This window comes from Salminus brasiliensis, chromosome 12 (genome assembly GCF_030463535.1).
Source record: "Salminus brasiliensis chromosome 12, fSalBra1.hap2, whole genome shotgun sequence".
Taxonomy (NCBI): domain Eukaryota; kingdom Metazoa; phylum Chordata; class Actinopteri; order Characiformes; family Bryconidae; genus Salminus; species Salminus brasiliensis.
In genome coordinates this window covers 38792348-38817482 of record NC_132889.1, presented here as the reverse complement: position 1 = coordinate 38817482, position 25135 = coordinate 38792348, and the positions used below count along the sequence as shown (strand labels likewise).

The window sequence follows — 25135 nt, the reverse complement described above, 5'->3', positions numbered from 1 at the left end:
TGATCTCACAGGCATTGTCCTACCTGGGGCTGGACGTGACTGAGGAGAAGAGAAGGCAGCTCAGAGAGAGTCTCTCGACGGACCCCCAGGGGACAGTGGCATATGGAGGTGAGCTTTTCTCCAAACCAACTGGTTTTATTTACCTCCCACTTGAACCACAGAAAGGTGTATGCTGGATAAAAACTCCCACATAAACTGAACTCATTGTTTATTAAAATACTTTGCATAACTGTCTCTTCAGATTTCGTGGAGGCGGCACGCAGTGTGTACCATGATAAGCTAGAAGAGGCGGGGCTAGCACAGGGGCCCTTCATGTTCTCTTACCATGAAGCAGCGAGTCTGATGGACACCTCCGCCTTCCACTCACCTGTGAGTTATTGGTTTTCTGCTGCACAGCGAAAGTTTGGGGGCTTAGTTTTAATAATTCCCATATCACCTCTTATCACACAGGCAGAGTGCTTTCTGTCGTTCACCCATAGATAGGGTTTTATTTTTTCTGGACCAATCAGAGCTAAGATAATGTCGCCAAAATGGTAAAAGAGAGACACTTTTTATAAGATTAAAGCTGGTTTTATTTTCTCCGATTTTCAGATCACAGGGTTTTAGAAAAAGTTACGGTTTCACAAGTGGCAATCATGGGGGCCCAAGCACTATGGGCACTGTGGGCCAGTAGATCTTAAATACTGTGCAGGGTTTTAGACCAGCTTTATTTATAATAGACTTATAAATAAACTTAAATTTGAATAGTTGTTAAACTTCACAGCATTTTTATTTTAGATTTTTTGTTTAGAGGTTAAATGGATAGAATGGTTAAACGGGTTCCTCCCAAGGTTTCCTCCTCCAGCTCTGAGGGACGTTTCTCCTGCACTGAGGTCTTTGGCTGCTCACTTTTAATATTCATAATAAATCCTGTCCTGTGATCTGCATCCTGTGTTTTCTCATCCATACATGAGCATTGAGTGGGCTCTCAGTCACAGAATGAAGACCCTGAATGAGCCCTCACTCTCTGTCTTGCAGATGTACGAATCAGAGTGCAGCTCCGGCAGTGAGGAGATGGAGCAGTTTCAGTCAGAGATGAAGCAGCTCCAGCTACAGATGAAGCAGCTGAAGGTGAGCACCATCTTACTAAATCTTCCTATGTGGTTGCTTTGCTGTTGCTATAATGTTAAATTGCTAAATGGTAAATTGTTACTGTGGTGTTGCTGAGTGATTTCTGGGTGATTGCTAAGGTGTTGCTAGGCGGTTGCTATGATGTTTGCTATGGTATCCCCGGTGGTTATTGTGGTGTTCCTAAGTGGCTGTTTTGTAGTGCACAAGTCATCATAATGATGCATGCGCTGCTCCCCCCTTTGTTATAAGGGTTAACACTGTGCTGAAGGTCTTTGAGGACGATGGCTCTGTGAGCACTGATGGTCTGATGTTCACAGGGTTTGCTGAAGGACACTGAGAGCAGTAAGAAAACTCTGGAAGATGAGCTTCAGAAGACTGCTGAGGTAAGGAGCATCCCACTGGACTCTCCACAAACACTCCACACTGTCTGATGTTCCTCAGAGCTGGAGGAACGTAAAACAGCTGCATTTATTTATGTACTTATAGATTATGGAAATCAACGGGGGCATGATACACAATTATAGTCCGAACAGCCATAACATTAAAACCAGGTCTCAGGTGAAGTGAAGAACGCTGATGATCTGGTTCTGGTGGATCTACATATTAGGCAGTGCGTGAAGATCAGTCAGATCTTGAAGGTGGTGAAGGTGATGAAGCAGGAAAAATGGACAAGCGTAAGAATCTAGACAATGACTGGGTCAGAACATCTCCAGAACATCAGGCATCAGGTCTTGTGGAATGTCCAGTCCGGTATACAGTGGTCAGTACCTACCAAAAATGCTCCAAGGAAGGACAACCAGGGCTCTCTGATGCTCATGGAGGCCCCGCCCACATCACAACTTACAGGTCTTATTAAAGGATGCTGCTAATGTTAGACTTGGTGCCAGATACTACCGCAGGACACCTTCAGAGGTCTAGTGGAGTCCATGCTTTGGGTCGGGTCAGAGCTGTTTTGGCGCCATGACACAATCTTAGGCAGCTGGTTTTAATGTTATGGCTGATTGATGTATTGGTTACAATTGAACTGGGAGGAAAGTGCCAGCTCAGTCTGCTGTCTGTTTCAGAAGGCCACAGCGACGGTGGAGGAGAACAAGTCTCTGAAGAACCAGCTGCAGGTGGCCGAGGCTGTGCAGAGGCAGACCAACAGTGCAGAGCAAGACTACGAGGAGGTCATCCAGCTTCTGGAGGCTGAAATAAAGGACCTGAAGGACCAGCTCGCTGGCAGAAAACGCAGGAGCACGGAGGTCACTAAAGTGAGTCATGCTCTTCCACTGCACCTTTCTGTGGAACACCTAGAGCCCTGATGAAGAACAGCAGCTTTCATTTGTGCTTATCTTAGTGGTCAAACCACTCTTTGACACTTTATGAGAAACCACCTTTTAGACCTTCACCAGGGGTCGGGATGTTTCTCTGATTGTCAACTTAGCAAGCCTAATCACCTAATCACCACCATCTCAGTGCAACTGCTGTGCTGAGAATAGACCACCATTCCAGTCTTGAGTGGTCCTGTGGTCAGAAGCTACAGTCTGACAGTAGTAGTATGCAGCTGCTGTTATTAGCCATTGCGGTGACACTCCAGACCCCAAAATCCTTTTACAGCATTAGTACTGCATGTCCGCCATTAATGGGACTCTTATTATGGCAGGAGGAAATGATAGAGCTGAACAAGAGGCTTTCCATCATCGACAGTCAGCTGAGACGGTCAGAAGTATCCAGGAAACATCTGGAAATCTCCAACAAGAAGCTGCTGGGCTTTGCCCAGGTATACCTAACAGACCTACCTGTGACCGCACACATATCAACCCTTTAATTTAATAATTATAATACTGAATAATTCACAGTAGATACTGAATAATTCATAGTGGATACAGAATAATTCATAGTAGGTACTGAATAATTCATAGTGGATACTGAATAATTCATAGTAGATACTGAATAATTCATAGTAGATACTGAATCATTCATAGCAGATATTGAATAATTCATAGTAGATACTGAATAATTCATAGTAGATACTGAATAATTCATAGTAGATACTGAATCATTCATAGCAGATATTGAATAATTCATAGTAGATACTGAATCATTCATAGTAGATACTGAATAATTCATAGTAGATACTGAATCATTCATAGTGGATACTAAACAATTCATAGTAGATACTGAATAATTCATAGTGGATACTAAACAATTCATAGTAGATACTGAATAATTCATAGTAGATACTGAATCATTCATAGCAGATACTAAATAATTCATAGTGGATACTGAATAATTCATAGTGGATACTAAACAATTCATAGTAGATACTGAATAATTCATAGTAGATACTGAATCATTCATAGCAGATACTGAATAATTCTTAGTAGATACTGAATCATTCATAGCAGATACTGAATCATTTATAGTAGATACTGAATCATTCATAGCAGATACTGAATAATTCATAGTAGATACTGAATCATTCATAGCAGATACTGACTCATTTATAGTAGATGCTGAATAATTCATAGTGGATACTGAATAATTTACAGTGGATACTAAACAATCCATAGTGGATACTGACCAATTCATAGTAGATACTGAATAATTCATAGTGGTTACTAAACACTTCATAGTGGATACAGAATAATTCATAGATACTGAATAATTCACAGTGGATACTGAATAATTCACTGTGGATACTGGATGCTAAGACAAATCATTTTTTTGCAATGGTACACAGTACTATAATTAATAAATGCATTCATTTATTAATTTTTGAGAATAGCAGTTAAATAAATCTGAATATATCACATGTGCAAACGTATCTGAACAGCCTTTCTAATAATAAATAAAATCGAACCATAAAAGCCCAACACCTCAGTTCCTCAAACAACATAAGCTGCATATGATTTTATAGCAGTTACTGAATCATTTATAGAAGCTTAAATCATTTGAATAGTTAATGAGTAATAAGTCTTTTATTAAAGCTACCGAAAAGCCTGGGGTTCGAGGGGTTAAAGACATGTGTAGAGTATTTTAAGCTCTAACGCCTCTTTTGCTCTCTGACAGAATGTCCATAAAGTTCTCACCGCCACCAGTTTATTCGGGACGGAGAATGGGTGAGTGGCTCAGACAGTTCGGCAGTGTTTTTTTGCCAGCATTTCCACATGTTCCAGATGTTGACTGAAATCTGGACTGATCTGATGTCACTTTCCCCTTTCTACAGGAGCGCCAAATCATCCCCGGCGACAGAGAGCCCGGACACGCCCTCCCCCATTCCAGACACTGCACACCAACTGGCTGCTGAGGCCAAGGAGCTGGTGGACGGAGTCTGCTCCCTTTGTGTACAAGAACATAGTAAGTGGACACAAACACACACACACACACACACACACTCTAATTAGCCCTGTTCAGAGAGGTGCAAGTGCATTCAGAGTTGGGGGTTCGGTGTGAAACTGAGCTTCACTGTAGAGAAACTCTACACCCCGCTCTGATCTCTCTACAGTGGTGTTGAATGGAAGCAGGCGTCGGTCGCCATGACTACAGCACAGATACAGCCCATAATTTATCTCCTATCCAAACCCACCAGTGCAGCTACACGAGTCTTCTGAGTTTTATATGGAATGATGATGATGATGATGATGGTAAAATAGTGGAGAATCTCACCTAATCCAGTTCTCTTTAGGGACTACTTTCTGTAGCTGCACTACACCCTGCAGCATGTATCCCTCCACCATTTTAATGATCTGATTTTAAAAGCAGGTTCTAGAGCCGAACTCTTCTCAGAACTCTGGTAGAACAGTGTCTCAGGCATCAGGCAGCGTCTTCATCACCATTAGGTGAAGAACTTTCTGTGAGGAGCTTTTATTAGAGCTTCAGACGTCTGCTTCCCTTCACCTCCACTGTAGAACCACAGCTCTGACTGGGGGAGCTAATCTAGAACCTCCACTGTAGAACTCCAGCTCTGACTGGGGGAGGATATCTAGAACCGAGCATTTCACACCAAACCCCCCAAACCCTGACTCTGAGTGACTCTGATCAGATCTCAACTGTTTAAATATGGTGCCAATAGGTTGTTGTCAGTACTTCCCTACTGGGTTGAGACAAGCTGTATGTGTGCATTTGCACATCTGTGTCAGCAATGGGTGCAGCTTAAGTAGCTGAAGGCATTCATTGGAAGGGGTGTCTACAAACATTTGGACATTTAGTGTATGTATGTATGTGTTGTCCACTTGGTGCCACAAGCAAAGTTTCCAATAAAGTGGCCAGGGAGCTGTTAAAATGAATGAAAGCTGGTTTATCAGTATCAGATATCAATCAATCAGATATCAATCGATCGGCTCATCTGAAGCTGTATCAGTGTTATTGAAAGTGAGCTGTGATTGGATACATGACCAGTCCCGCAGATGTTAGAACATGTGTCCAGCGTTTGTTCCATCCATCAGTGCAGTTCCAGCCAGACAGCCGTAAACACACACGTACACTCATATACACACACACACACGCGCACACACACACACACACACACACACACACACACACACACACACACACTGTGCTGCATTAAATCACACTCAGCATGTTCACTGCCTTACATAACATCCAACCTCTCGGAGAGACCGCAGCCCAGATTCACACCGTTTCTGCTTTCACACGGGATATTACCATCATTACAGCTGCAGTCCAGATGTTCTACAGCTCCTCAGTCAGGTCACAGCTGACTGATCTGCAGCTCTGATCATCACCCTGGACTCATCTCTGCAGTTTAACACATCCTACTCATTATATTATCAGATATTATTCATTAAATAGAAAGGATCTGAAAGCTGTGCTCACACACGAGAGTCATGTCAAACCTGTATCTGCAGCCAGACGGGCCTCGTAGTATTGAATGCAGTGATATTTCAGCAGTAGTGTGTGTGTGTGTGTGTGTGTGTGTGTGTGTTTATGACTGTGTGTTTGTTTGTGTTTTGGTGTTTCAGCAGCGCTGCCGCAGGTCTCTGAGGTGTGTGTGACTGGCCCGGTGTTGGAGTGCGCAGTGGAGTAAGTTCTGCAGGGCTGAGAACACTCGGAGCACTCGCTCACTTCACGTCCCTCTTTCAGAACTCGGAGAAGTCCGAGCGTCGGTGTAATTGCCTGCCTGCTGAAGTCTCCGGCTCTGATCCGCTCTGATCCGCTCTGATCCGCTCTGACACATGTGTATGAGCTGGAGTTCATGTCTGAAGTCCATAAAATAAATGCCAACAGGATTATATGAAATATTTCTAATTAGTCCCTCACTAGTCACACAGCACACTTTGTCAAAAATATGCGGACACCAAGCTTTTCTAAATTTCCTCAGTACAAATGAGCTTGTTGTCCAGGTTAACTGGGTTTTGTTTAGGAAAAACATCAAAAAAGGGTGTTTTCAAACGTACTCCAAAATACGAGTCCGCACAACGGACCTCCCAGTTTGGTTCTGCTGGTTAACCTGGCACCCCGTCTCCTCTGATTCGTGTGAACCCAGTATCAGCCAATAGGCAGCATTAGGGAACTCTGATTGGATCAGAGGGTGGAAAACTTGATTGGGACATCCCTACTGGGAATACCTTTAAAACCACCTTTGGCCCAAACGAGCTTCTGGTTTTTTTAAAAGAAGCCAGTGTCCACTAACTTTTGACAGGCAGTGCATCTTCACTAGAGCTCCATTGCTCCCATAGAGTATAGAGAGAACAGTTCACTCCTCCAGTCTAAATATGGGGAAACTAATCTCTATTATTATTATTATTATTATTACTCCATATATATTAACTGTTCTTTAAATTTACTGTTTCTCTGATGTCACAAAAACAGCTCATTTACATATCCCCACCTGTTCAGCCAACCACAGTTTAGTCCTGCCCACTCAAATTGCAGCTCTGTGTTTTTTTAGAGTGAGGCACAGTGAGTTAATGTAAATAAATACGTCTGAAAAAGACAGTAGAATTAAATAGAAATAGCCTATTGAATGCTAAGGGGTAAAGAAAAATTAATTAATTAATGCTTGTGTTAATTAATTATCTTCAATGCTTGTGTGTGTTTTTGTTGTTTAGGGTGAATCACTGGCCTCCTGGAGCTCCCGCCAAAGACAAGCGCTGTCTGTAGAGACCCAGCCGGAGCTCGTGGGACATGGGACCTGGTTGGAACCCAGAGAGCGGATTGTCTACTACTGTGAAAAGCTCCATCAGCGAGAGAGAGAGAGAGAGAGAGAGAGAGAGAGAGAGAGAGAGAGAGAGAGAGAGAGAGTGAGAGTGCGAGAGAGAGAGAGAGAGTGGGAGAGAGAGAGAGTGTGTGAGAGAGAGAGAGAGAGAGAGAGGGAGCGAGAGAGAGAGACAGAGAGAGAGAGAGTGAGGGAGAGAGACAGAGAGAGAGAGAGAGAGAGAGAGAGAGTGAGAGAGAGAGAGTGAGAGAGAGAGAGACAGAGGGAGTGAGAGAGAGAGAGTGTAAGAGAGAGAGAGAGAGAGAGAGAGAGAGAGAGAGACAGAGAGAGAGAGAGAGAGTGAGAGAGAGAGAGAGTGTAAGAGAGAGAGAGGAGAGAGAGAGAGAGAGAGAGAGAGAGACGAGAGAGAGAGAGAGAGAGAGAGAGAGAGAGAGAGAGAGAGACAGAGAGAGAGAGAGAGAGTGAGAGAGAGAGAGAGTGTAAGAGAGAGAGAGAGAGAGAGAGAGAGAGAGACTGATGCTCTCAGCCTGGTTTCTCTCCCTTACAGACAGACAGAGGTGCAGTGTTAGTGAAGGCGTGAGAACGAGGAGTGCTTTACTGATTAAACCACTCGTTAGTGTGTTTTTAATAAAAACATTGTATATTAACGTATTTAACTTACAGTCTGATCAGTGGACGGAAGCCAAGTCAGAATGCTGGAAGGCCAGTAAACCAGAACCGACTGGACGGCTTAATGAGCAAAACCTTCATTACGACGGTCATGGGAAACCCGATAAGGTCCATCTTTGTGTCCGTCCAGTGAGGACGTCTCATCTTACATTTATTTACTCATTTAGTTTACACTCTATTAGGTATTCCGACTTTGTAGCTACACACTTTGGCCATTTTATCGGAAACACCAGTTTAGGACAGGCAAGAGAACGGAGCGTTAGGAGTCATACCCAAGAGCTCTTATTGGGGTAGAGTGGTGTATTTGTCCAGCTGTGGAATTGAACCCCAGTCTGACGCAGGGAAGGTGGTGTTACCAACTACTCCACAATGACCTCCATATACATCTACTCCATCTACTACTGGAACGAGGCCCATGTTAACCATGTTAAAAAAAAAAAAGATCTAATGGGCTGTACATGTTCTTAATATATAATAACATAAACTGAACACCTTTACTACATTTACTACGGCTCTAAATGTTCCCTGGACTGAAACCGGTCACCGGGTCCATTCAAAGTACTATATCGGTCTTTTCCATTGATGGATGGGTTAGAAATGGGCTGCTGTCTGTACACCTGAACTGTAGGGGTTTCCGATATAGTGGCCAATGACTGTAGGTGCAGAATACACTATATGCACTATAAGTATCGAGATACTTGCTGATTCACTTCAATTTACTGCTGGGGTTTCTTCTTGGGATATATAAAAGATTTTGGAGGAGCATTGCTGTGAGGATTTGATTGCATCCAGTAGTGTTAATGAGGTCAGGATGTTGGCTGATGATCAACACCCCACCTAATCATCCTCAACTCATCCCATCCAAAAGTACTGGATGGAGCTTCACCACCATCAGACCAGAGAACACAGTTCTTCCACTGTTCCACAGCTCCTCAATGCTGGGGGGCTTTATACCCCTCTAGTCCACGCCTGGCATTATTAGGCAGCATGGAGCCAATAGGGTCATGATGTTGATCTGCTCCAGAGAGTCCTATTCTATTGGCAGTACTTCTTCTCTACAGGGACTAGACAAGCTGTGTGTGTGCTTTTGCACTTCTTGTCAGCAATGGGTGCAGCTTAAAGAGGCTAAACTGAAGGCATTCATTTTATTCAAGGGGTGGCCACAAATATTTGGACAGCCGCTGCACAACGCTGGACCTGAGAGGGTTATCTAGAACAGGAGCGTTCTGACTTTGCTTCAGTCTCGCTGAGGTTTAACTCTCTGTACAGTATCAGTCCTCTGAACTCATGTGAACTCATGTGGCGGAGCAGCCTGCAGGCCGAGCAGAGCGAAACAGCGGCCGCTTATGATCTCTTAGCTGAGTCTTATCATTTGATATGATGCGTATATCTGTTCTGAGAAGTGCTCTAATGTTTTGGAGATTTTATATTTTGAATATTCGATTATAGAGCAGAAGGTCTGGCTTGCTTGTGGGTCCGAACGCTGTCGCTGTTTTAGTCGTCTCCTTTTCACACACTTACACTGATGTGGGTCACATCACCTACCAGCCAGGGGTGGCAAATCCAGGTCCAGAGATTAACAATCCACCCCAGCTCAGCTCAGCTCAGCAGATCCAGATCCAGAAAGTAAAAAGCAACCAGGCAGCTGTTAAATCCTGGGGTGAATTTGTACTTTCTGGACATGGATTTGCCACCTTTGCATACCGTGGTCCTACAAAGAGTGATTTTACTGGTTTCTAGTGTTAATTAACAGCACGTCTTGCCACGTCTTGGTAACAGGCAGCATTAGGGTACTCTGATTGGATCAGGGGGCGGAAAACTTGACTGGGACATCAATACTGGGAATACCTCAGACCTTTCAGGTGTTTAAACCACCTTTGGCCCAAACAAGCTTTAGGATTTCAAAAGAAGGCAGTGTCCACAAACTTTTGACAGGCAGTGCATCTTCACTAGAGCTCCACTGCTCCTACAGAGTGACTTCTGGAGGTCCCTGGAGGTCATATGACAGTGTATCACCTCAGGCCAATCTACAGAAACCCAAATCACCTTCATTGTGATGGTCCACAGTAGCGTAGGGCTGATTTTCCACATTGCAGTTCCTCGAACTGAGCTTCTGACTGGATTCAGATCAGGTCTAAGCTGGTCTCTGATGGTCGAGCTGCTCGTCCAGATGAAAACATTCTCTGTCAGTTTGATGGTCTACTAACATGACCAGCTTCAAGCTGGTAAAGCTGGCTGAACAGTTTATCCAGTCTGGGAATACTTGTGGACCAGTGTGGTCCTGCTGGTCATACTGGTTGGCTAGCTCGGTCAGGTTGTTCACGCTGGTAGACCAGTTAAACCATCAAACTCAAACGAAAACATACCATATACTGGTCAAGAGCTTAGAAGGTCAACCACCTTAGCAGCGTGAGTTGGCCAGGCTGTTTGTGTAGCAGGGTAGCCAACTTTCTAGCGAGCTACACTATGTGGACAAAAGTATTGGGACGCCTGCTCATTCATTGCTTCTTCTGAAATCTTTTGAAAAGCTTTTGTTTGAGTGACTGTCTCAACTGTCCAGAGGAGAAGATTTCTACTAGATTCTGGAGGAGAGTTGCTGTGAGGATTTGATTGCATTCAGGAACATCATCCCCAACTCGCCAACTTATCCCATCCAGAAGTACTGGATGGAGCTCCACCACCATCACTTCAGAGAACACAGTTCTTCCACTGCTCCAGCTCCTCAATGCTGGGGGGCTTTACACTCCTCTAGCCCACGCCTGGGATTAGGCAGCATGGAGCCGAAAGGTTACGTTTATTGGATTTTCAGTTAAATTCCAGTTACAGTACAGATGGGAAGCTACAGTGGACCATCACAATAAGACGTTAGCAGTATTGCAGCAGACAGTTCAGTGTTAGGGAGGATACAGCACTTACAGTGGGATGCGCTGGTCCCCGGCACCCGCGGTACGGTGGGAGTGTGTGTAAGTGTGTGTAACTTTAACAGTGCAGTTGTGTGTCTGATTGATCTTGTTTATGTTACTGATTGCACTCGCTCTACTAACACTGATTATACTGTAGTTCTGTAATGTCACTAGATTGCATCATATGTGTGGCCTAAATCTCTTTCTTTTGTTTTATTGTTTTTATTAAAGGGAAGAGAATAACGATCCGACTGCGAGTCGTTTTTTTAGGCTGCATCTTAAGCTGCACTTACTGAGCATTTTATTAGGAACCCCTAAACAGCCTCAGTTCTGCAGATTTATCAGAAATCCTGTTCTACCACATCCCACAGGTGTTCAGAGACTGGGAGGATCCAGCACTGAAGAACCGTGAATGGTCATCGTCGCCGCCATCGCCATGATCAGCAACAACACTCAAATACACTGTGCCCTTAAACCGTGATGGACTGGCATTCATTTACACCATTTAATGTGGTTGTGGAGGTCCCTAGCCAGGCTAAGGTACAGCCTCCAAACATGGTGGAGGTACTGTCACACACTGAGAACAATGAGAGACACCCTTCATATTCACTGACAGCCGCTGGTGCGTCAGGAGTGTACTGTAGATGTGATGGTGGGTCAGTCAGGAGCGTACTGTAGATGTGATGGTGGGTCAGGAGTGTACTGTAGATGTGATGGTGGGTCAGTCAGGAGTGTACTGTAGATGTGATGGTGGGTCAGTCAGGAGTGTACTGTAGATGTGATGGTGGGTCAGTCAGTAGTGTACTGTAGATGTGATGGTGGGTCAGTCAGGAGCGTACTGTAGATGTGATGGTGGGTCAGGAGCGTACTGTAGATGTGATGGTGCATCAGGAGTGTACTGTAGATGTGATGGTGCATCAGGAGTGTACTGTAGATGTGATAGTGGGTCAGGAGTGTACTTTAGATGTGATGGTGAGTCAGGAGTGTACTGTAGATGTGATGGTGGTTCAGTCAGTAGTGTACTGTAGATGTGATGGTGGGTCAGTCAGGAGTGTACTGTAGATGTGATGGTGGGTCAGGAGTGTACTGTAGATGTGATGGTGGGTCAGGAGTGTACTGTAGATGTGACTGTGGGTTTGACAGCAGCATCTTTTCACTGGTCATAAGTATTTGGACGCAGATTTTTGAGTGTGTGTTTTCTGCTTCAAACAGTATAGGACTGTACTGAACTAATAGAGTTTGAATCGATTTAACAGACTGCTGAGAGACTGGCTGTGACATCACAGACACAGTGAATGTAATCCCAGGTCGCCTGAGGTAGAAGTGATGGTGTTTAGCAGACACTTCTGAGCTCCTCTCATACAGAAATACAGGATTTCTCAGACAGGCTCAGATCCTCGCCTGCTAACTGACAGCAAATGAGGCTTTTGGGATTTTCTCCTCTAACTCGTTCTGCAGAGGAGCGGCCTGCACACCGATCACAAGTCTGGGGCCTCCCAGCTATCTACCAGAACCCTTTACACACAGACATCACTCTAATCAATCAAAACAACAATGGTTTAAAATAACGCAGCTCAAACTTCAGAAGAAGGAAGTGTGTGTACTGTAATGCGTGGGTAATCCGTCTGCAGCCTCAACAGCTTGTGGTGGACTATTTTTAAACCCGTACAGCTGCACACATCTGCACACTTCACACTCAGGCTGGTCTGCTGGATCAGACACACACACCTGTACTCAAAAACACAGTGATGTAACACAGCAATCTTCATCAGCACCCAGATATAGTAGAAACAGACTCAGAGTCAGGGTTGGTTCTAGATAAGCTCCCCCAGTCAGAGCTGTTCTACAGTGGCGGTTCTAGATAAGCTCCCCCAGTCAGAGCTGTGGTTCTACAGTGGAGGTGAAGGGAAGCAGACGTCTGCAGCTCTAATAAAAGCTCCTCACAGAAAGTTCTTCACCTAATGGTGATGAAGACGCTGCATGATGCCTGAGCTTAGTTTAGTGTCCAAATGTTTGCGGACACCCCTTCTAATAAATGCACACAATGATGACACAGATGCACACGCACACACACACACACAGCTTGCCTAGTCCCTGTAGAGAAGTACTGCCAATAGAATAGGACTCTCTGGAGTCCAATCAACATCATGACCCTGTTGGCTCCATGCTGCCTAATAACGCCAGGTGTGGGCTAGAGGGGTATAAAGCCCCCCAGCATTGAGGAGCTGTGGAGCAGTGGAAGAACTATGTTCTCTGGAATGATGGTGGTGGAGCTCCATCCAGTACTTCTAGGATGATTTGGGGATGATGAGGTGGGGTGGTGATCATCAAACAACATCCTTACCTCACTAATGCACTTGCCACTGAATGCAATCAAATCCTTACAGCAATGCTCCTTCTCCTAAATCTAGTAGAAAGTCTTCTTCTCTGGACAGTTACTCCAACAACAGCAGGAGAAACCCTTTTAAACAGCCTTGACTTCAGAAGAAACAGTGAATGAGCAGGTGTTCCAATACTTTTGTCCATATAACATATTAATTATCATTATTTATCACTGATCATGTGATTTGCTTAACCTGAAAGTAAAAAGATAAAAAAAGACAAAAGAACAAACAAGACTTACATTCAAACTGTTTTTATTCTGAATTTCTTGCCTTTTTTTTAACAGAGGTGAAAAAACAGCAATAAAATCTAAAATAAACCAAATTAAAGAGGAGACTGAACTCTACAGATTCCTTCCTGCTATAATCTGCTGAGCATCACTGATCCTGAAAACATCTTTCATCATATTCTGTGTTCTGCAGTTTTCATGATCATAGCTTTCCTCACACGCAATAAATAATAAAATAGAAAATAAAGACGATCAAATCTGAGCTCAAACCCGTGAGTGTTTCTACAGTCCGGCTACGACTCCCCCTCCAGCAACACTCCTCAGTCCTCCTGAAAGACGCGACCGTGTGCAAACAAACGTCTTCTGCACTGAACAGTTCAGCTGAGGGTACAAAAAAAACAAACCCAGACAAATTCTGGTGTGCTATTAGCGCCCCCTTGTGGTCTCCTGTGGTCCAACAGTCTTTAGCTTTGAACTGGAGCTGTGAGGCTACCGTAGGAGTGAGCAATATGACCATATTTAAGATTATAGTGATACACTTCTCCTTATGTTCATGAACGGTGCGGATTTACCAGTATTTGAGCGGCACTGACCGAGGAGAGAGCGGGACTCGGGTCTGTTTATCAAACCTCAGAAAAACTGGGACGCCTCCTATCAGAACATTAGAATCAAAAGCTGCTTCTTTATCTTCTCAGCTAAACACTAATCTGATGTTCTAAGCTGAAATAGAATCTGACTAGTACTTAACAGGGGGTTCTTTCAGGTTCTATATAGAACCTGTTTTATTAAAGGTTACATTTACAAGCATGTCCTCGTACATGACAATCCAGTTAATCAGGCAAGGAACCGTTTATGCCTTTAAACTTTTACGTTTTTTGAATGGTTATGGTTCTGGCAAGAACCTGTAGAACCCCTAGAATTAGAGAACCCTTTTCTGGTGCTATATGGAACCATAAACACAAGGTTTTCCTCATTTATGAAAATCCATTTCAGCATCATTCAGCTGGTATGTTGATGGTTGTGACGGTTCTGCACGAAAGCCCTGCTTTTACTACAGAACCCTTGAAGAACCCCCTCTTTTTTAAGGGTGTAGTAAATACAGCTAATACAGCACAGCAGGTAGTGGCGTTCTTCGAACCCTTATTAAAGCTCCCCTCGTCCAACAGCAGGAGAAACCTGGAGCAGGAGAAGCTCCTCAGACCTGTTTGGTCTGGACTTATGTCCCTGTCCATGTTCATGGAGTTTTCACATGACGGAGACACAGAAAGGTGGCTACACTTTACTGTTGGTGAAAATCTTCGTCTTCAGGTATCGTTAAACTTTCTCTCAGTCATATCGCCCACCCCTAGGCTAGCATAGCTGCCACATAACGGGAGCCAATTAGCACGGTGTGCACTGTGCAGACCGCACGTCTCAATCAGGCTCAGGTGAGCCCATCGGAATCAGAACGGCCGCTGGAGGAAGGCTATAGGTGGAGACCCTACGCTGCTGGGGCTCCGCAGGTGAGAGTCGAAGGAGCCGGGAGTCACACCCATCATCACGTCACCCTGAGGGGTTTCGGACTGCAGGAAATCGTCCTCGTCATCTGCAGAGACCTGAGACAGGACAACAAGACCAAGCAGGATAGTTTCACACTGGAGCTACGAGGCTAATGTACACCAATTAGCATGGTGCTAACCGCATGGCTACATCACCCCACACAGCGTGTTCAGAGAGCTCCTCACTCTCTGACGCTGTAGGACTCACTGTTATCTAGAACATGGGCCGAAATACTGAGCTATGAAGTCCTTATTTTAGCTTTTTGGTACTATTTTATCGTTATTACTTAACAGCCACTTAGCAGCACCATAGCAACCATATGGAACAACATAGCACCATAGCAACCATCATCTGAACCAGAACCCAGTTCAGATGATTTTAACATTATTTTTTCTGCAATTTTAACACTTTATTTATAAAAAAGATTACATTTAATTAAAAATGACTTTTTATTAATATTAATTATATATTAATTTTAAAAAAATAATTAGCATTAATTAATTAATTAGCAGCTTAATTAGTGTTTTAAATCTAATTAAAAAAATAATATCACTGAAGTGAATGAACTAACAATGTAGAAAGACAAATTAGCTGGTGCTGATTTTGTACATATAAATTAGTAAACAAATAGTGAAAATATTTAATGAAATAAAATATATAAATATGCATTTTTGAAAAATCATATTTAAGATTACTGAGCACCTCCACACGGTTAAGGCAGCTCCAGAGTAAAATTACAGAAGTAAACTCCAGAACGACAGACTGTTCCTTTAACTGCAGCTACACTGATACAGTACCTTTCTGACGTCCTTCTTAGGAGCGTCCAGCAGGCAGTCCGACGGCTCTTCCCACACCTGATAGATGGACTCAAAAAGTCTTCCAGACCTGACGAGGAACACAGACACACTCTTAGACTGGTTTTAGCACAACAGCAGGGAGACAGCACACACTGCGGCCTCTGCACTGACCTCTTCAGCAGGTAGGGGTCAAAGGGGAAGAAGGTGTCCAGAGGATTGGTGTTGGTGGACAGTGAGTCCCCGCCCACGGAGCTCCTGATGATCGGCAGCTGCTGCCGGTTGTTCCGCTCGATGATGGTGTAGCAGAACACCAGCTGATACTTCCTGGAGGAACAGACAAGAGAATGGCTTTACTGTCGCTGCAGACCCGGAGGGGTGTGTGTGTGTGTGTGTGTGTGTGTGTGTGTGTGTGTCTGTGTGTGAGTAAGAGAGAGAGATCTGTGGTGTGTTTTACCTGGTGATGGCAGCGAACATGTTAGTGACGGCTGGCAGACAGACTTTCAGAGGGTTTAACTGGCACATCACGATCCGCTCCAGATTCAGACTCTGCAGGTACGCCAAACCTGACACACAACACAGAGTCATGGGTTTAGGGGTCTCCATAACAACGCGGTACCCAGCCCTCAAGTACCATATCTGAACTGGTAAAGGGCTTTGGGTTTCTCATAAACCATCATCCTGTATCAGCAGCTTCAGGATCAGGCTGATGCTCCACTGCCTGAACTGAACAGGGAGAACAGCGTCTCCGTCATTCCCACTCCGGGCCAGAGCGCTGCTGCTGCTACTGCACTATGGAGGTTTGGTGGTGGAGCTGCAGGAGGAGAACCTCTCTCCAGAACTGCTGTGTAACGCTGCAGAACCCATAGAGTCATATTAGTGTAGAATCCTGTAGTATTACTCTACCACCTCAGCCCACATGCTGCTCCACCTTCAGATCAAGCTTCTGCAGCTTGTCTCAGATTTTCCAGAAATGCTCGTGTACAACCGTCCATGAGGGGGCGCTCAGAGCGTGAATTACTCCTCAACTGTAGGGGGAGCTCAAGAGCAACTAATACTAATTATCTCAGAAACGAGTACATTAGATGTACTCGTGAGGTGAGCATCAGTGAGGTCAGGTTCTGAGGTTGGATGATTAGTTCTGCCACTCCAACTTATCCCGAAAGTACTGGACAGAGCTCCATCATCCCTCTAGAGAACCCCCACAGCCCAATGCTGAGGGGCTTTATACCCCTCTAGCCCAAGCTCTGCACTGGGTACGTGACATTAGGGGTCAGGAAAAGGGTGTCCATAAGTATTGGGACATGTAGAGTAGCATTTTCAGAGAACAATGATATTTAGGCTTAATCTGGTCAGGTGTGAAATTCAAGGTGTCCACAGATTTATTTTTTGCAGAAGCAGTGAGTGAGAAGCTGTAGAATCTGCAGACACACCTTTCTTCATGTTGCCCTCCAGTATGGCCCTGTGTCTGAAGATGAGCGTGTAGAAGACGGCCTGGCAGGTGGAGTAGAACGGTCCGTGCAGAGAAACGTCACAGAACGCCTTGGAGCCCGAGTCCTGGCTGTCTATGTACAGATGGAGCCACGGAACCAGCAGGTCCAGACAGGCCCGCACCGTCCTAGAGAAACACACACACACACACACACACACACACACACACACACACACACACAGAGAGACAACCATGATGTTTAAAGAAAAGTTTAAGAACCTCCACAGACAAAACCTTATCACTGCATTTAAACATCTCTTTTATTTGTATCCCTTTTTTTTTTTTTTTTTTTTTTTTTTACATTAAGCATCTTTTTATCTCTCACGAATCTTTTTTAAAAATATGGATCTTGTGGCATGTGTGTGTAAATAAATACATTACATCCACACTATATTAACTATATTAGTGTGTGTGTGTGTGTTTTTTTTTTTTTTTTTTAATCCAGTATGAATCTGCTGTGTGTGGTTATTTACAGTCTGGCAGTAATAAGTATTGAGTGATTTTTATCCAGTATGAATCTGCAGAGCTTTTGCAGTCTGACTGATTTTAACCTCATCTGGGAAACTTTTCTCCAGCATGAGGGGCAGCAGAAATAGAGGTACGTACGCGATGGGCAGGAACTTTGCTCTGGCTAGGAAACTGCCCATATACCCAGCAGCAGCCTGTCTGAGCACCGGGGGCTGGGAGGGGCTCTGCAGGAACTTCCACAGGTGATCCAAAAATGCCTCTGCCAAACCCTAAACAACAGAAGAGGAACATTTACACTTCCAGAACAAACCAGGGCTGCCCAGCCACCTTCCTGAAGGCTTTCGCTCCAATCCTGAAACCCATTTAACCAATTTAACACTTGTATAATAGAATATTTATGACGGCAAGTCTAACAAGGGGGGAGGTGAGGGACAAAAGGACCTATGGATATCCCTCACATTCGGCTTAGATTCCCCAGCAAAACTGGGAAAATGAAAGTTAGACATTAGACAGACACCTCTCTTATTTACAGATCTATTATACTGTAAATAAGACCAAAAATCCAAAATCATAACCCAGCATTTGTGCTCTACCCACTCCATAATCGGTGCACATCGGTGCTTGGGCCACTTCTGATCTGAAGGCAGATGCTCGGCTCTCAGTTCTGATTGGCCCATAAAAATCCAACCTGTGGTTTGGGGAATAGTAGGCGTGGCCTGCTGATGTAACATCGGCTGTTACAGCCTGGGTTTAGGGGTCTGCGAGCTGCGAGCTGTAACATCGGCTGTGTTGGAGTGTGTGTGGTGTGGTCACTTACCAGGCGGAAGCTGCACAGGTAGAACACGCAGTACTGCACGTGGCAGGACGCATGTGTGGGCAGCACCAGCTTGTCAAACACATACACCAGGTCTCTGTAGACACCTTTAGCCCTCTCCACATCCAGAGAACCTGCAAAGGACAGTCCTCTGTGTGTTATTGCTTCCTACGGTCATTACACACTCTCACACACACACTCACACACTCACACACACACTCACACACACACTCACACACACACTCACACACACACTCACACACACACTCACACACACACTCAGCAGCTGATCTGGAGTCATTTTAAATGGTAAACCACTGTCACTCTTGGACCCGACCTGATCCATGAAGATGACGGCTACCACTGGATAGTTTTTGGGAGGTTTATGAAGGGCATGTTATTAGTTATTAGCGTCAATTACCATTACCATCAATATGACACATGTCTTTAATGAAGGCCAGCAGGACGCTCATGAGGGTGTCCAGTCTTTCTGCTACAGGGTGAAGCATTGGCGTCCCATCCACAGGCTGGGAGCTCTTCACTGGAGAATCGTCATCATCATCCTGACAAACAGAGAGAGAGAGAGAGAGAGAGAGAGAGAGAGAGAGAGAGAGAGAGAGAGAGAGAGAGAGAGCGCAAGCTAACATTCAAAAGATTGTCCAGTGTCTGTTAGCAACATTAACCAAGCATCTGACAGACTGTAATGCACCACAGGAAGTGTAGGGGGCGCTCTATAATGCTCTATAATGTTCATATGATCCTCAAGCTCATTCTGACAGACTGTAATGCACCACAGGAAGCGTAGGGGGGCGCTCTATAATGCTCTATAATGTTCATATAATCTACACGCTCACTCTGACACTGTAATACACTACAGGAAGCGTAGGGGGCGCTCTATAATGCTCTATAATGTTCATATGATCTACACGCTCACTCTGACAGACTGTAATACACTAGAGGAAGCATAGGGGGCGCTCTATAATGCTCTATAATGTTCATATGATCCACACACTCATTCTGACAGACTGTAATACACTACAGGAAGCGTAGGGGGCGCTCTATAATGCTCTATAATGTTCATATGATTCACACGCTCATTCTGACATACTGTAATACACTACAGGAGGCTCTGAAACTCACCATGTCGAATAGGAAATCCTCCTGAGATTCTGCGCTCTGGTTCTGTCGACCTGAGCTCTCCACATCCTCAACCTCGCTGCGGGGGGCGCTCACCTATAAACAAAATTGCTTAGAGCTCAGAATATGAAGGCCTCTCCCAGTACAGTAGAGTAAGAAGGGAAAGAAGAGAAGACTCTTACATCCAGCGTGAGCATTTTGCTGATGATGAGCTCCAGCACGTCCCTCCTCAATGTGGGGATATACACCACAATCCTCAGCAGGTTATGGACATAACACTCCTACATAAACACACACACACCTTCACCATACTGTACATCAGGAATTAGAAGAGCTGCTGTTAACCCCGCCACCGTACCCAAATGTAGTCAGCGTTTGGTGTCTGAAGTTACACTGGAGCTGTTCTAGATAACAGAGTCCTACAGTGTCCAAAACCACATAATCAAGTCTATTAGAGGTTAATGAACACCTCCTGAACACCTCCACACGCTTTGAGCAGTGTTCTGCAAGGATGAGTAATTCTGAGTGTAATTCAATTTAACTCCACTGCAGTAAACACAAATCAGGCTTTCAGCGCCCCCTCATGGACAGCTGTACACGTGCATTTCTGGACAGTCTGAGAGCTGTAGGGTAACACTACAGGATTTTACACGAATATGACTCTATGGGTTCTGCAGCGTTACACAGCAGCAGTTGTGGAGAGAGGTTCTCCTCTTACAGCTCCACCACCAAAGCTCCATAGTGCAGTAGCAGCAGTGCTCCGGCCCGGAGTGGGAATGATGGAGACGCCCTTCTCCCTGTTCAGTTCAGGCAGTGGAGAATCAGCATGATCCTGAAGCTTCTGAGTTAAGGTGGCGCTGATACAGGACAATGGTGTAGGTATGGACACAGCTCAGGCTTCAGGTGCTGCTGCTCTTTGTAGCTTTGTGCCGTATTTTAGTCGGATACGCTAAGAAAGCAAACTTCAGACACCAAATGTGACTTGGCTGATGGACTACATTTGGGGAAAATTGAAATGAGGGAAAATGTGTACTGGAAAAAGGACACTGAGCTTACCAGCACTCTGGGAGATTTCTGCACGAAAGGAAAGTTCTCACTGAGGATTGGCATCAGGAACCGGCTGGTTCTGTACACAAAACAGTCAGGCTTTAATCTCAGACTGAATAAAGAACCTGTGCATGTGTTGGTGTTTTAGCATTACTTACGACGGGGCATATCTTGCAATCATCTGCAGCGCCTGATGACACTGATCAAATATCCTGGGGAGGTCTAAATAAACATAATATAAGGTTTAATTACATTAAAATATTAAAATAAACTTAAGTAAACAGAAAGTCAGTGGTCAGTGAGAGTGTCTACCTGTAATTAACTCTATATAACATTAGAATAAACCCTAATAAACAAAGTCAGTGATCAGTGAGAGTGTCTACCTGTTATTAACTCTATATAACATTAGAATAAACCCAAATAAACATAAAGTCAGTGGTCAGTGAGAGTGTCTACCTGTAATTAACTCTATATAACATTAGAATAAACCCTAATAAACATAAAGTCAGTGGTCAGTGAGAGTGTCTACCTGTTATTAACTCTATATAACATTAGAATAAACCCAAATAAACAAAGTCAGTGATCAGTGAGAGTGTCTACCTGTAATTAACTCTATATAACATTAGAATAAACCCAAATAAACAAAGTCAGTGATCAGTGAGAGTTAATTATTATTATATATATAAAATATATATATTAAATATATTATTATATATATAAAGTTATACATACATATATATATATATATATATATATATATATATATATATATATATATATATATATATATATATATAAAGTTAATTATTATTATATAAATTAATTATCACTGTTTTAGGGACAATCTTTGTTTTACATTTTATACAACTGGATCAATGAGCCTTCTAACCAATCACTGGAGGTTTTACTGAGGGATGCGATCATTCTGAACAATCACAGACCTTCTGAGGTGGTTTGATGGATCAAAGAGATAAAATGACAAAGAAAAATATAATTAAAAAATATTCTATTTTCCTTTTTTTGGTTTGGTGTTTTATATGAATATAGGTTTGAAGACAATGTCGGGTACTGGCCCTTTAACCCTGCCAGAGTGCTTGAACATAGCTGAAGCACAAATGGAATCCCAGTGTGGACCAGTATAATCCCAGTGTGGCGCTCGGCCCATGCTGGGCAGCCCTGACTTTAGGAACTTTAGGAAAAGGGACTTACCCTCGTCGTCGTCGTCAGAATCGGAGATATCCACGTTTCCTTCCTGGATTCGTATTCTCTCTACAAGAGTCGAGAGTCTGATTAATCATCACTGATCACAGATCAATAACACACTCAGCCAGAGACCAGAGAACGACACTCACTGGGAGTGAAACTGGAGACCAGCATTCTGAGACACGGCCGGAGGAAAACCGTCTGCGCGGAGATGAGGTTACCCAGGAACGCCAAATACTCGTCCACCACAGCCGGACTCCGGCCCAGCCACGGCAGCCTCTGATCAGGAGAGAGAGAGAGAGAGAGAGACACACACACACACACACACACACACACACACTCTTACTTTAGACCAACTGTTAAAAAGGACACACTATCAGCTTGTGATGGCACGTCATTCTGTCCATTTATTTTTGCCAGGTCTCTCATTTCTTCTTAATAGGCCTGATCATGAGTACACAGGTGTCACAAGAGTGAGTGAACGAATGAACACATGAACGAGCAAATTAATGAATGAGTGAGTGTACAAGTGAGCTAATGAGTGAACAAGTGAGTGAGCAACCAAGTGAGCTAATGAGTGAGAGAGCAAATAAATGAGTAAGTGAGTGAACAAGTGAGTGAACGAGAGAGCTAATGAGTGACTAACTAGGTGAGCTAACGAGTGAGTGGGTGACCTAATAAATGAGTCAGTGAGTGAACGAGTGAGTAACTAAATGAACAACTAGGTGACCTAATGAGTGAGTGAGCAAGCTAACGAGTGAGTGAGTGAACAAGTGAGTAAGTGAGTGAACAACTAGGTGAACTAATGAGTGAGTGTTTAAGTGAGTGAGTAAACAAACAAGTGAACAAGGGAGCAAGTCAACAACTGAGTGAGCTAATGAGTGAGTAAGTAAGTGAGTGAGCGAGTGAGTGAGTGAGTGAGATGAGAACTCTTACCAGAACCGAATGGATCAGCTGCTCGTGTTCTTTCCCCAGCTGAGTGACGCAGCTCCTGAACTCCTGCAGCCAGTTAATAATCTGAGCATCCTGCAACAGGAGAGGTGGGGAGGGACAGAGGGTCAGTGTGGGTCAGAGTGGGTCAGTGTGGGTCAGTGTGGGTCGTAAACTTCTTACTCATTTTCATTTAACTGATGTAAAACTGCTCCTACCTTAATGTCGGGGTCGGCGAGTTGATGCTTTATCAGCTCATAATCACTCGTATCTCCCTTAAACACACAACACACACCATCAGAAGCTCAGTCAGCCCCCCATACTCCTCACTGCCTCACAGCCTCAGCTCACTGATCACTGAAGAGCGATCACTGACGGCCTGTAGTATGAGCCGATACCAATTTAATCCGCCCAATCTAATCCGAGCCTAATGCAGAGTATCATCTGATACCAATGCTGATCCAAATACCTTAATGCTGGCTATCGACTGATGACAATCTGATCAGAGTAGCGTGATGCTGAATATCAGCTGATACAGATACAGATCATACAAATACTTTAATGTCTAATTTCTGAGCTTAATGCTGAGCATTTTCTGATATGGATTCAGAGCACCTTAAAAAAACGAGTTTTTAAGTCAGTCAAAGCTCTAGAACCACAGATATCACATTAGGTTCTCACGTTCCACTGTACAACAGTTCCACACTGCAGACTCTAAACTGCTCTGTTACTTTCTGAGAAAGCACTTCTTTATTATTGATTATTAATCAGTTGTCACTACTTAATCACCCACCTACTGTCATTATTACTATTATCATTATCCAGAATTGCACTCACCTGTTTCACCTTGGCTAATGTGTTGCTCACACTGCTTCCAAATCGCACAGTTTTCATTGGTGGACTGTTCATAAAATCTCGCTCCACTTCCATATCGGACTGATCGCTGATCCTCGGCTTCAATCTGGAAAACATTATTGATCATAATAAGCAGGATTATGTTAAAGATAAAAGAGCAGTAAGTGATTCTGTAGATACATACAGGTTTTTACACAAAACATTGTTTAGTAAATGCTCCAAACACACATTTATTATTATTATTATTAATATTCAGTTTTAGGAGTCAGCTCATTTTTTTAATAAAAGTTTTTGTTAAATTAAATTATTTAAACCCTCTATAGGGTTTGGCAGAGGACTGTTTGCTTTTGTTTAGCTACTTTTAGTGACATTTCTAACAGCTATAAACTAAAACGCGTATGTACTAAAATATATTTCAATATTTAAAAAGCACATTTTAGTGTTTTGAGGTTTTGAGGTCTTGCCGTGTTGAGGTTGAGGTCAGGCGGCTTATTTTTGGAACTGTCCGTTCCACCTTAAATAGGCTCCAGTCGCAGTCCGGCGACTGAGGCGGAAGGCAGACCGCGGCACCATTTAAGGTGGAACTGACAATTACAGAAAGAAGACAGCTAGCGATCAAAATATGAACTTACATTCCGTGTCAGCAGATTATTTACAGAAGTCCTAAACATACACACCCTTCCTCATGTGCGCAGAGCTGTGTTCAGCCTGTTAACCCTCCTGTGTCTCTAATAAACAAGCCCTGGCGTGTTCCCTGCAGGGTGACAGGCTAGCTATAGCTACTTCGCTAAAGGACCGATACACCAGCTACAGCCTGGCCGTTTAACTGCCGTAAGACCGAAACACATAAGTGACGTACCTGAGAAACATAAACGCGCTGATAAACTCCTTAATTTACATGATTTTAATAATTCTACATAAAGCTGGAGAACCACATGCGCCATGCCGGACTTCTCACAACAAGAACCATGGCTCTAAACTCCGACAGCGCCCCCATCGACCTGGAGTAACAACATGGCCAAAACAACACAACACACTTTAATTAAATCATACAAAAATAAACATTTTGGCACTCAATAAATGTTCATCCTAATGTAGCTATATTTAGCATTAGATTATACCCGGTTTGTGCTTATTTGTGTTTTCAATTTTAGCACGAATACATAGATACATAGCTAGCTAAATATTAAAGGGGAAGTCCACCAAGTTGATCAAACTGTCTGCATCATTCAGAGAGCAAAATGAAGCCATTTAGAGTGAGGTTTACTGTGAGATTGTGCTTCATTGTGGGAAAAAATACAATCTCAGTTTTCTTTACAGTGCTGGTGAATGGAACCAGGAGTCGGTCGCCATGACTACAACACAGATACAGCCCATATTTTATTTCCTAGCCAAACCCA

At 43.8% G+C, this 25135-nt stretch overlaps 2 protein-coding genes across 4 annotated transcripts in view; one reads left to right on the top strand and one right to left on the bottom strand.

Annotated features, from left to right (window-relative positions):
* The window catches only part of LOC140574051 (syntaxin-binding protein 4), a 48024-nt gene extending 40452 nt beyond the window's left edge, over window positions 1-7572 (top strand). For 2 of the 3 annotated variants that reach the window (XM_072693745.1, XM_072693743.1), the window contains exons 13-22: window positions 12-108; window positions 242-369; window positions 1018-1110; window positions 1428-1493; window positions 2175-2363; window positions 2756-2872; window positions 4165-4214; window positions 4322-4452; window positions 6078-6138; window positions 7167-7572. In XM_072693745.1, coding sequence (XP_072549846.1) covers window positions 12-108; window positions 242-369; window positions 1018-1110; window positions 1428-1493; window positions 2175-2363; window positions 2756-2872; window positions 4165-4214; window positions 4322-4452; window positions 6078-6138; window positions 7167-7218 — 984 coding nt within the window. In that variant the 3' untranslated portion in view covers window positions 7219-7572. The remainder of the gene's footprint in view (window positions 1-11; window positions 109-241; window positions 370-1017; window positions 1111-1427; window positions 1494-2174; window positions 2364-2755; window positions 2873-4164; window positions 4215-4321; window positions 4453-6077; window positions 6139-7166) is intronic. The other variant, XM_072693744.1, reaches the window with a different exon arrangement.
* Window positions 7573-13464: 5892 nt separating this feature from the next.
* rrn3 (RRN3 homolog, RNA polymerase I transcription factor) lies at window positions 13465-24688 on the bottom strand. The gene is made up of 18 exons (XM_072694203.1): window positions 24595-24688; window positions 23718-23841; window positions 23099-23155; window positions 22887-22976; window positions 22100-22229; window positions 21957-22016; window positions 20906-20969; window positions 20757-20826; window positions 19883-19981; window positions 19704-19796; window positions 18991-19126; window positions 18567-18697; window positions 17888-18018; window positions 17223-17407; window positions 16247-16355; window positions 15964-16116; window positions 15793-15880; window positions 13465-15051 (listed from the first exon to the last, which is right to left on the bottom strand). Exons 1-18 carry the CDS (start codon window positions 24603-24605, stop codon window positions 14899-14901), a joined length of 1884 nt encoding a protein of 627 aa, XP_072550304.1. The 5' UTR covers window positions 24606-24688; the 3' UTR covers window positions 13465-14898.
* Between the last annotated feature and the right edge of the window lie 447 nt (window positions 24689-25135).

Bases quoted from the DNA above. Each gene is read 5' to 3' on its own strand.
- rrn3 (XM_072694203.1), bottom strand. The intron at 22,230-22,886 runs GTAAGAGTTCTC...TCTCCTGATCAG, and splicing joins AGCTGATCCATTCGGTTCTG to AGGCTGCCGTGGCTGGGCCG. The intron at 16,117-16,246 runs GTAAAACACACC...CTGTTCCTCCAG, and splicing joins ATGTTCGCTGCCATCACCAG to GAAGTATCAGCTGGTGTTCT.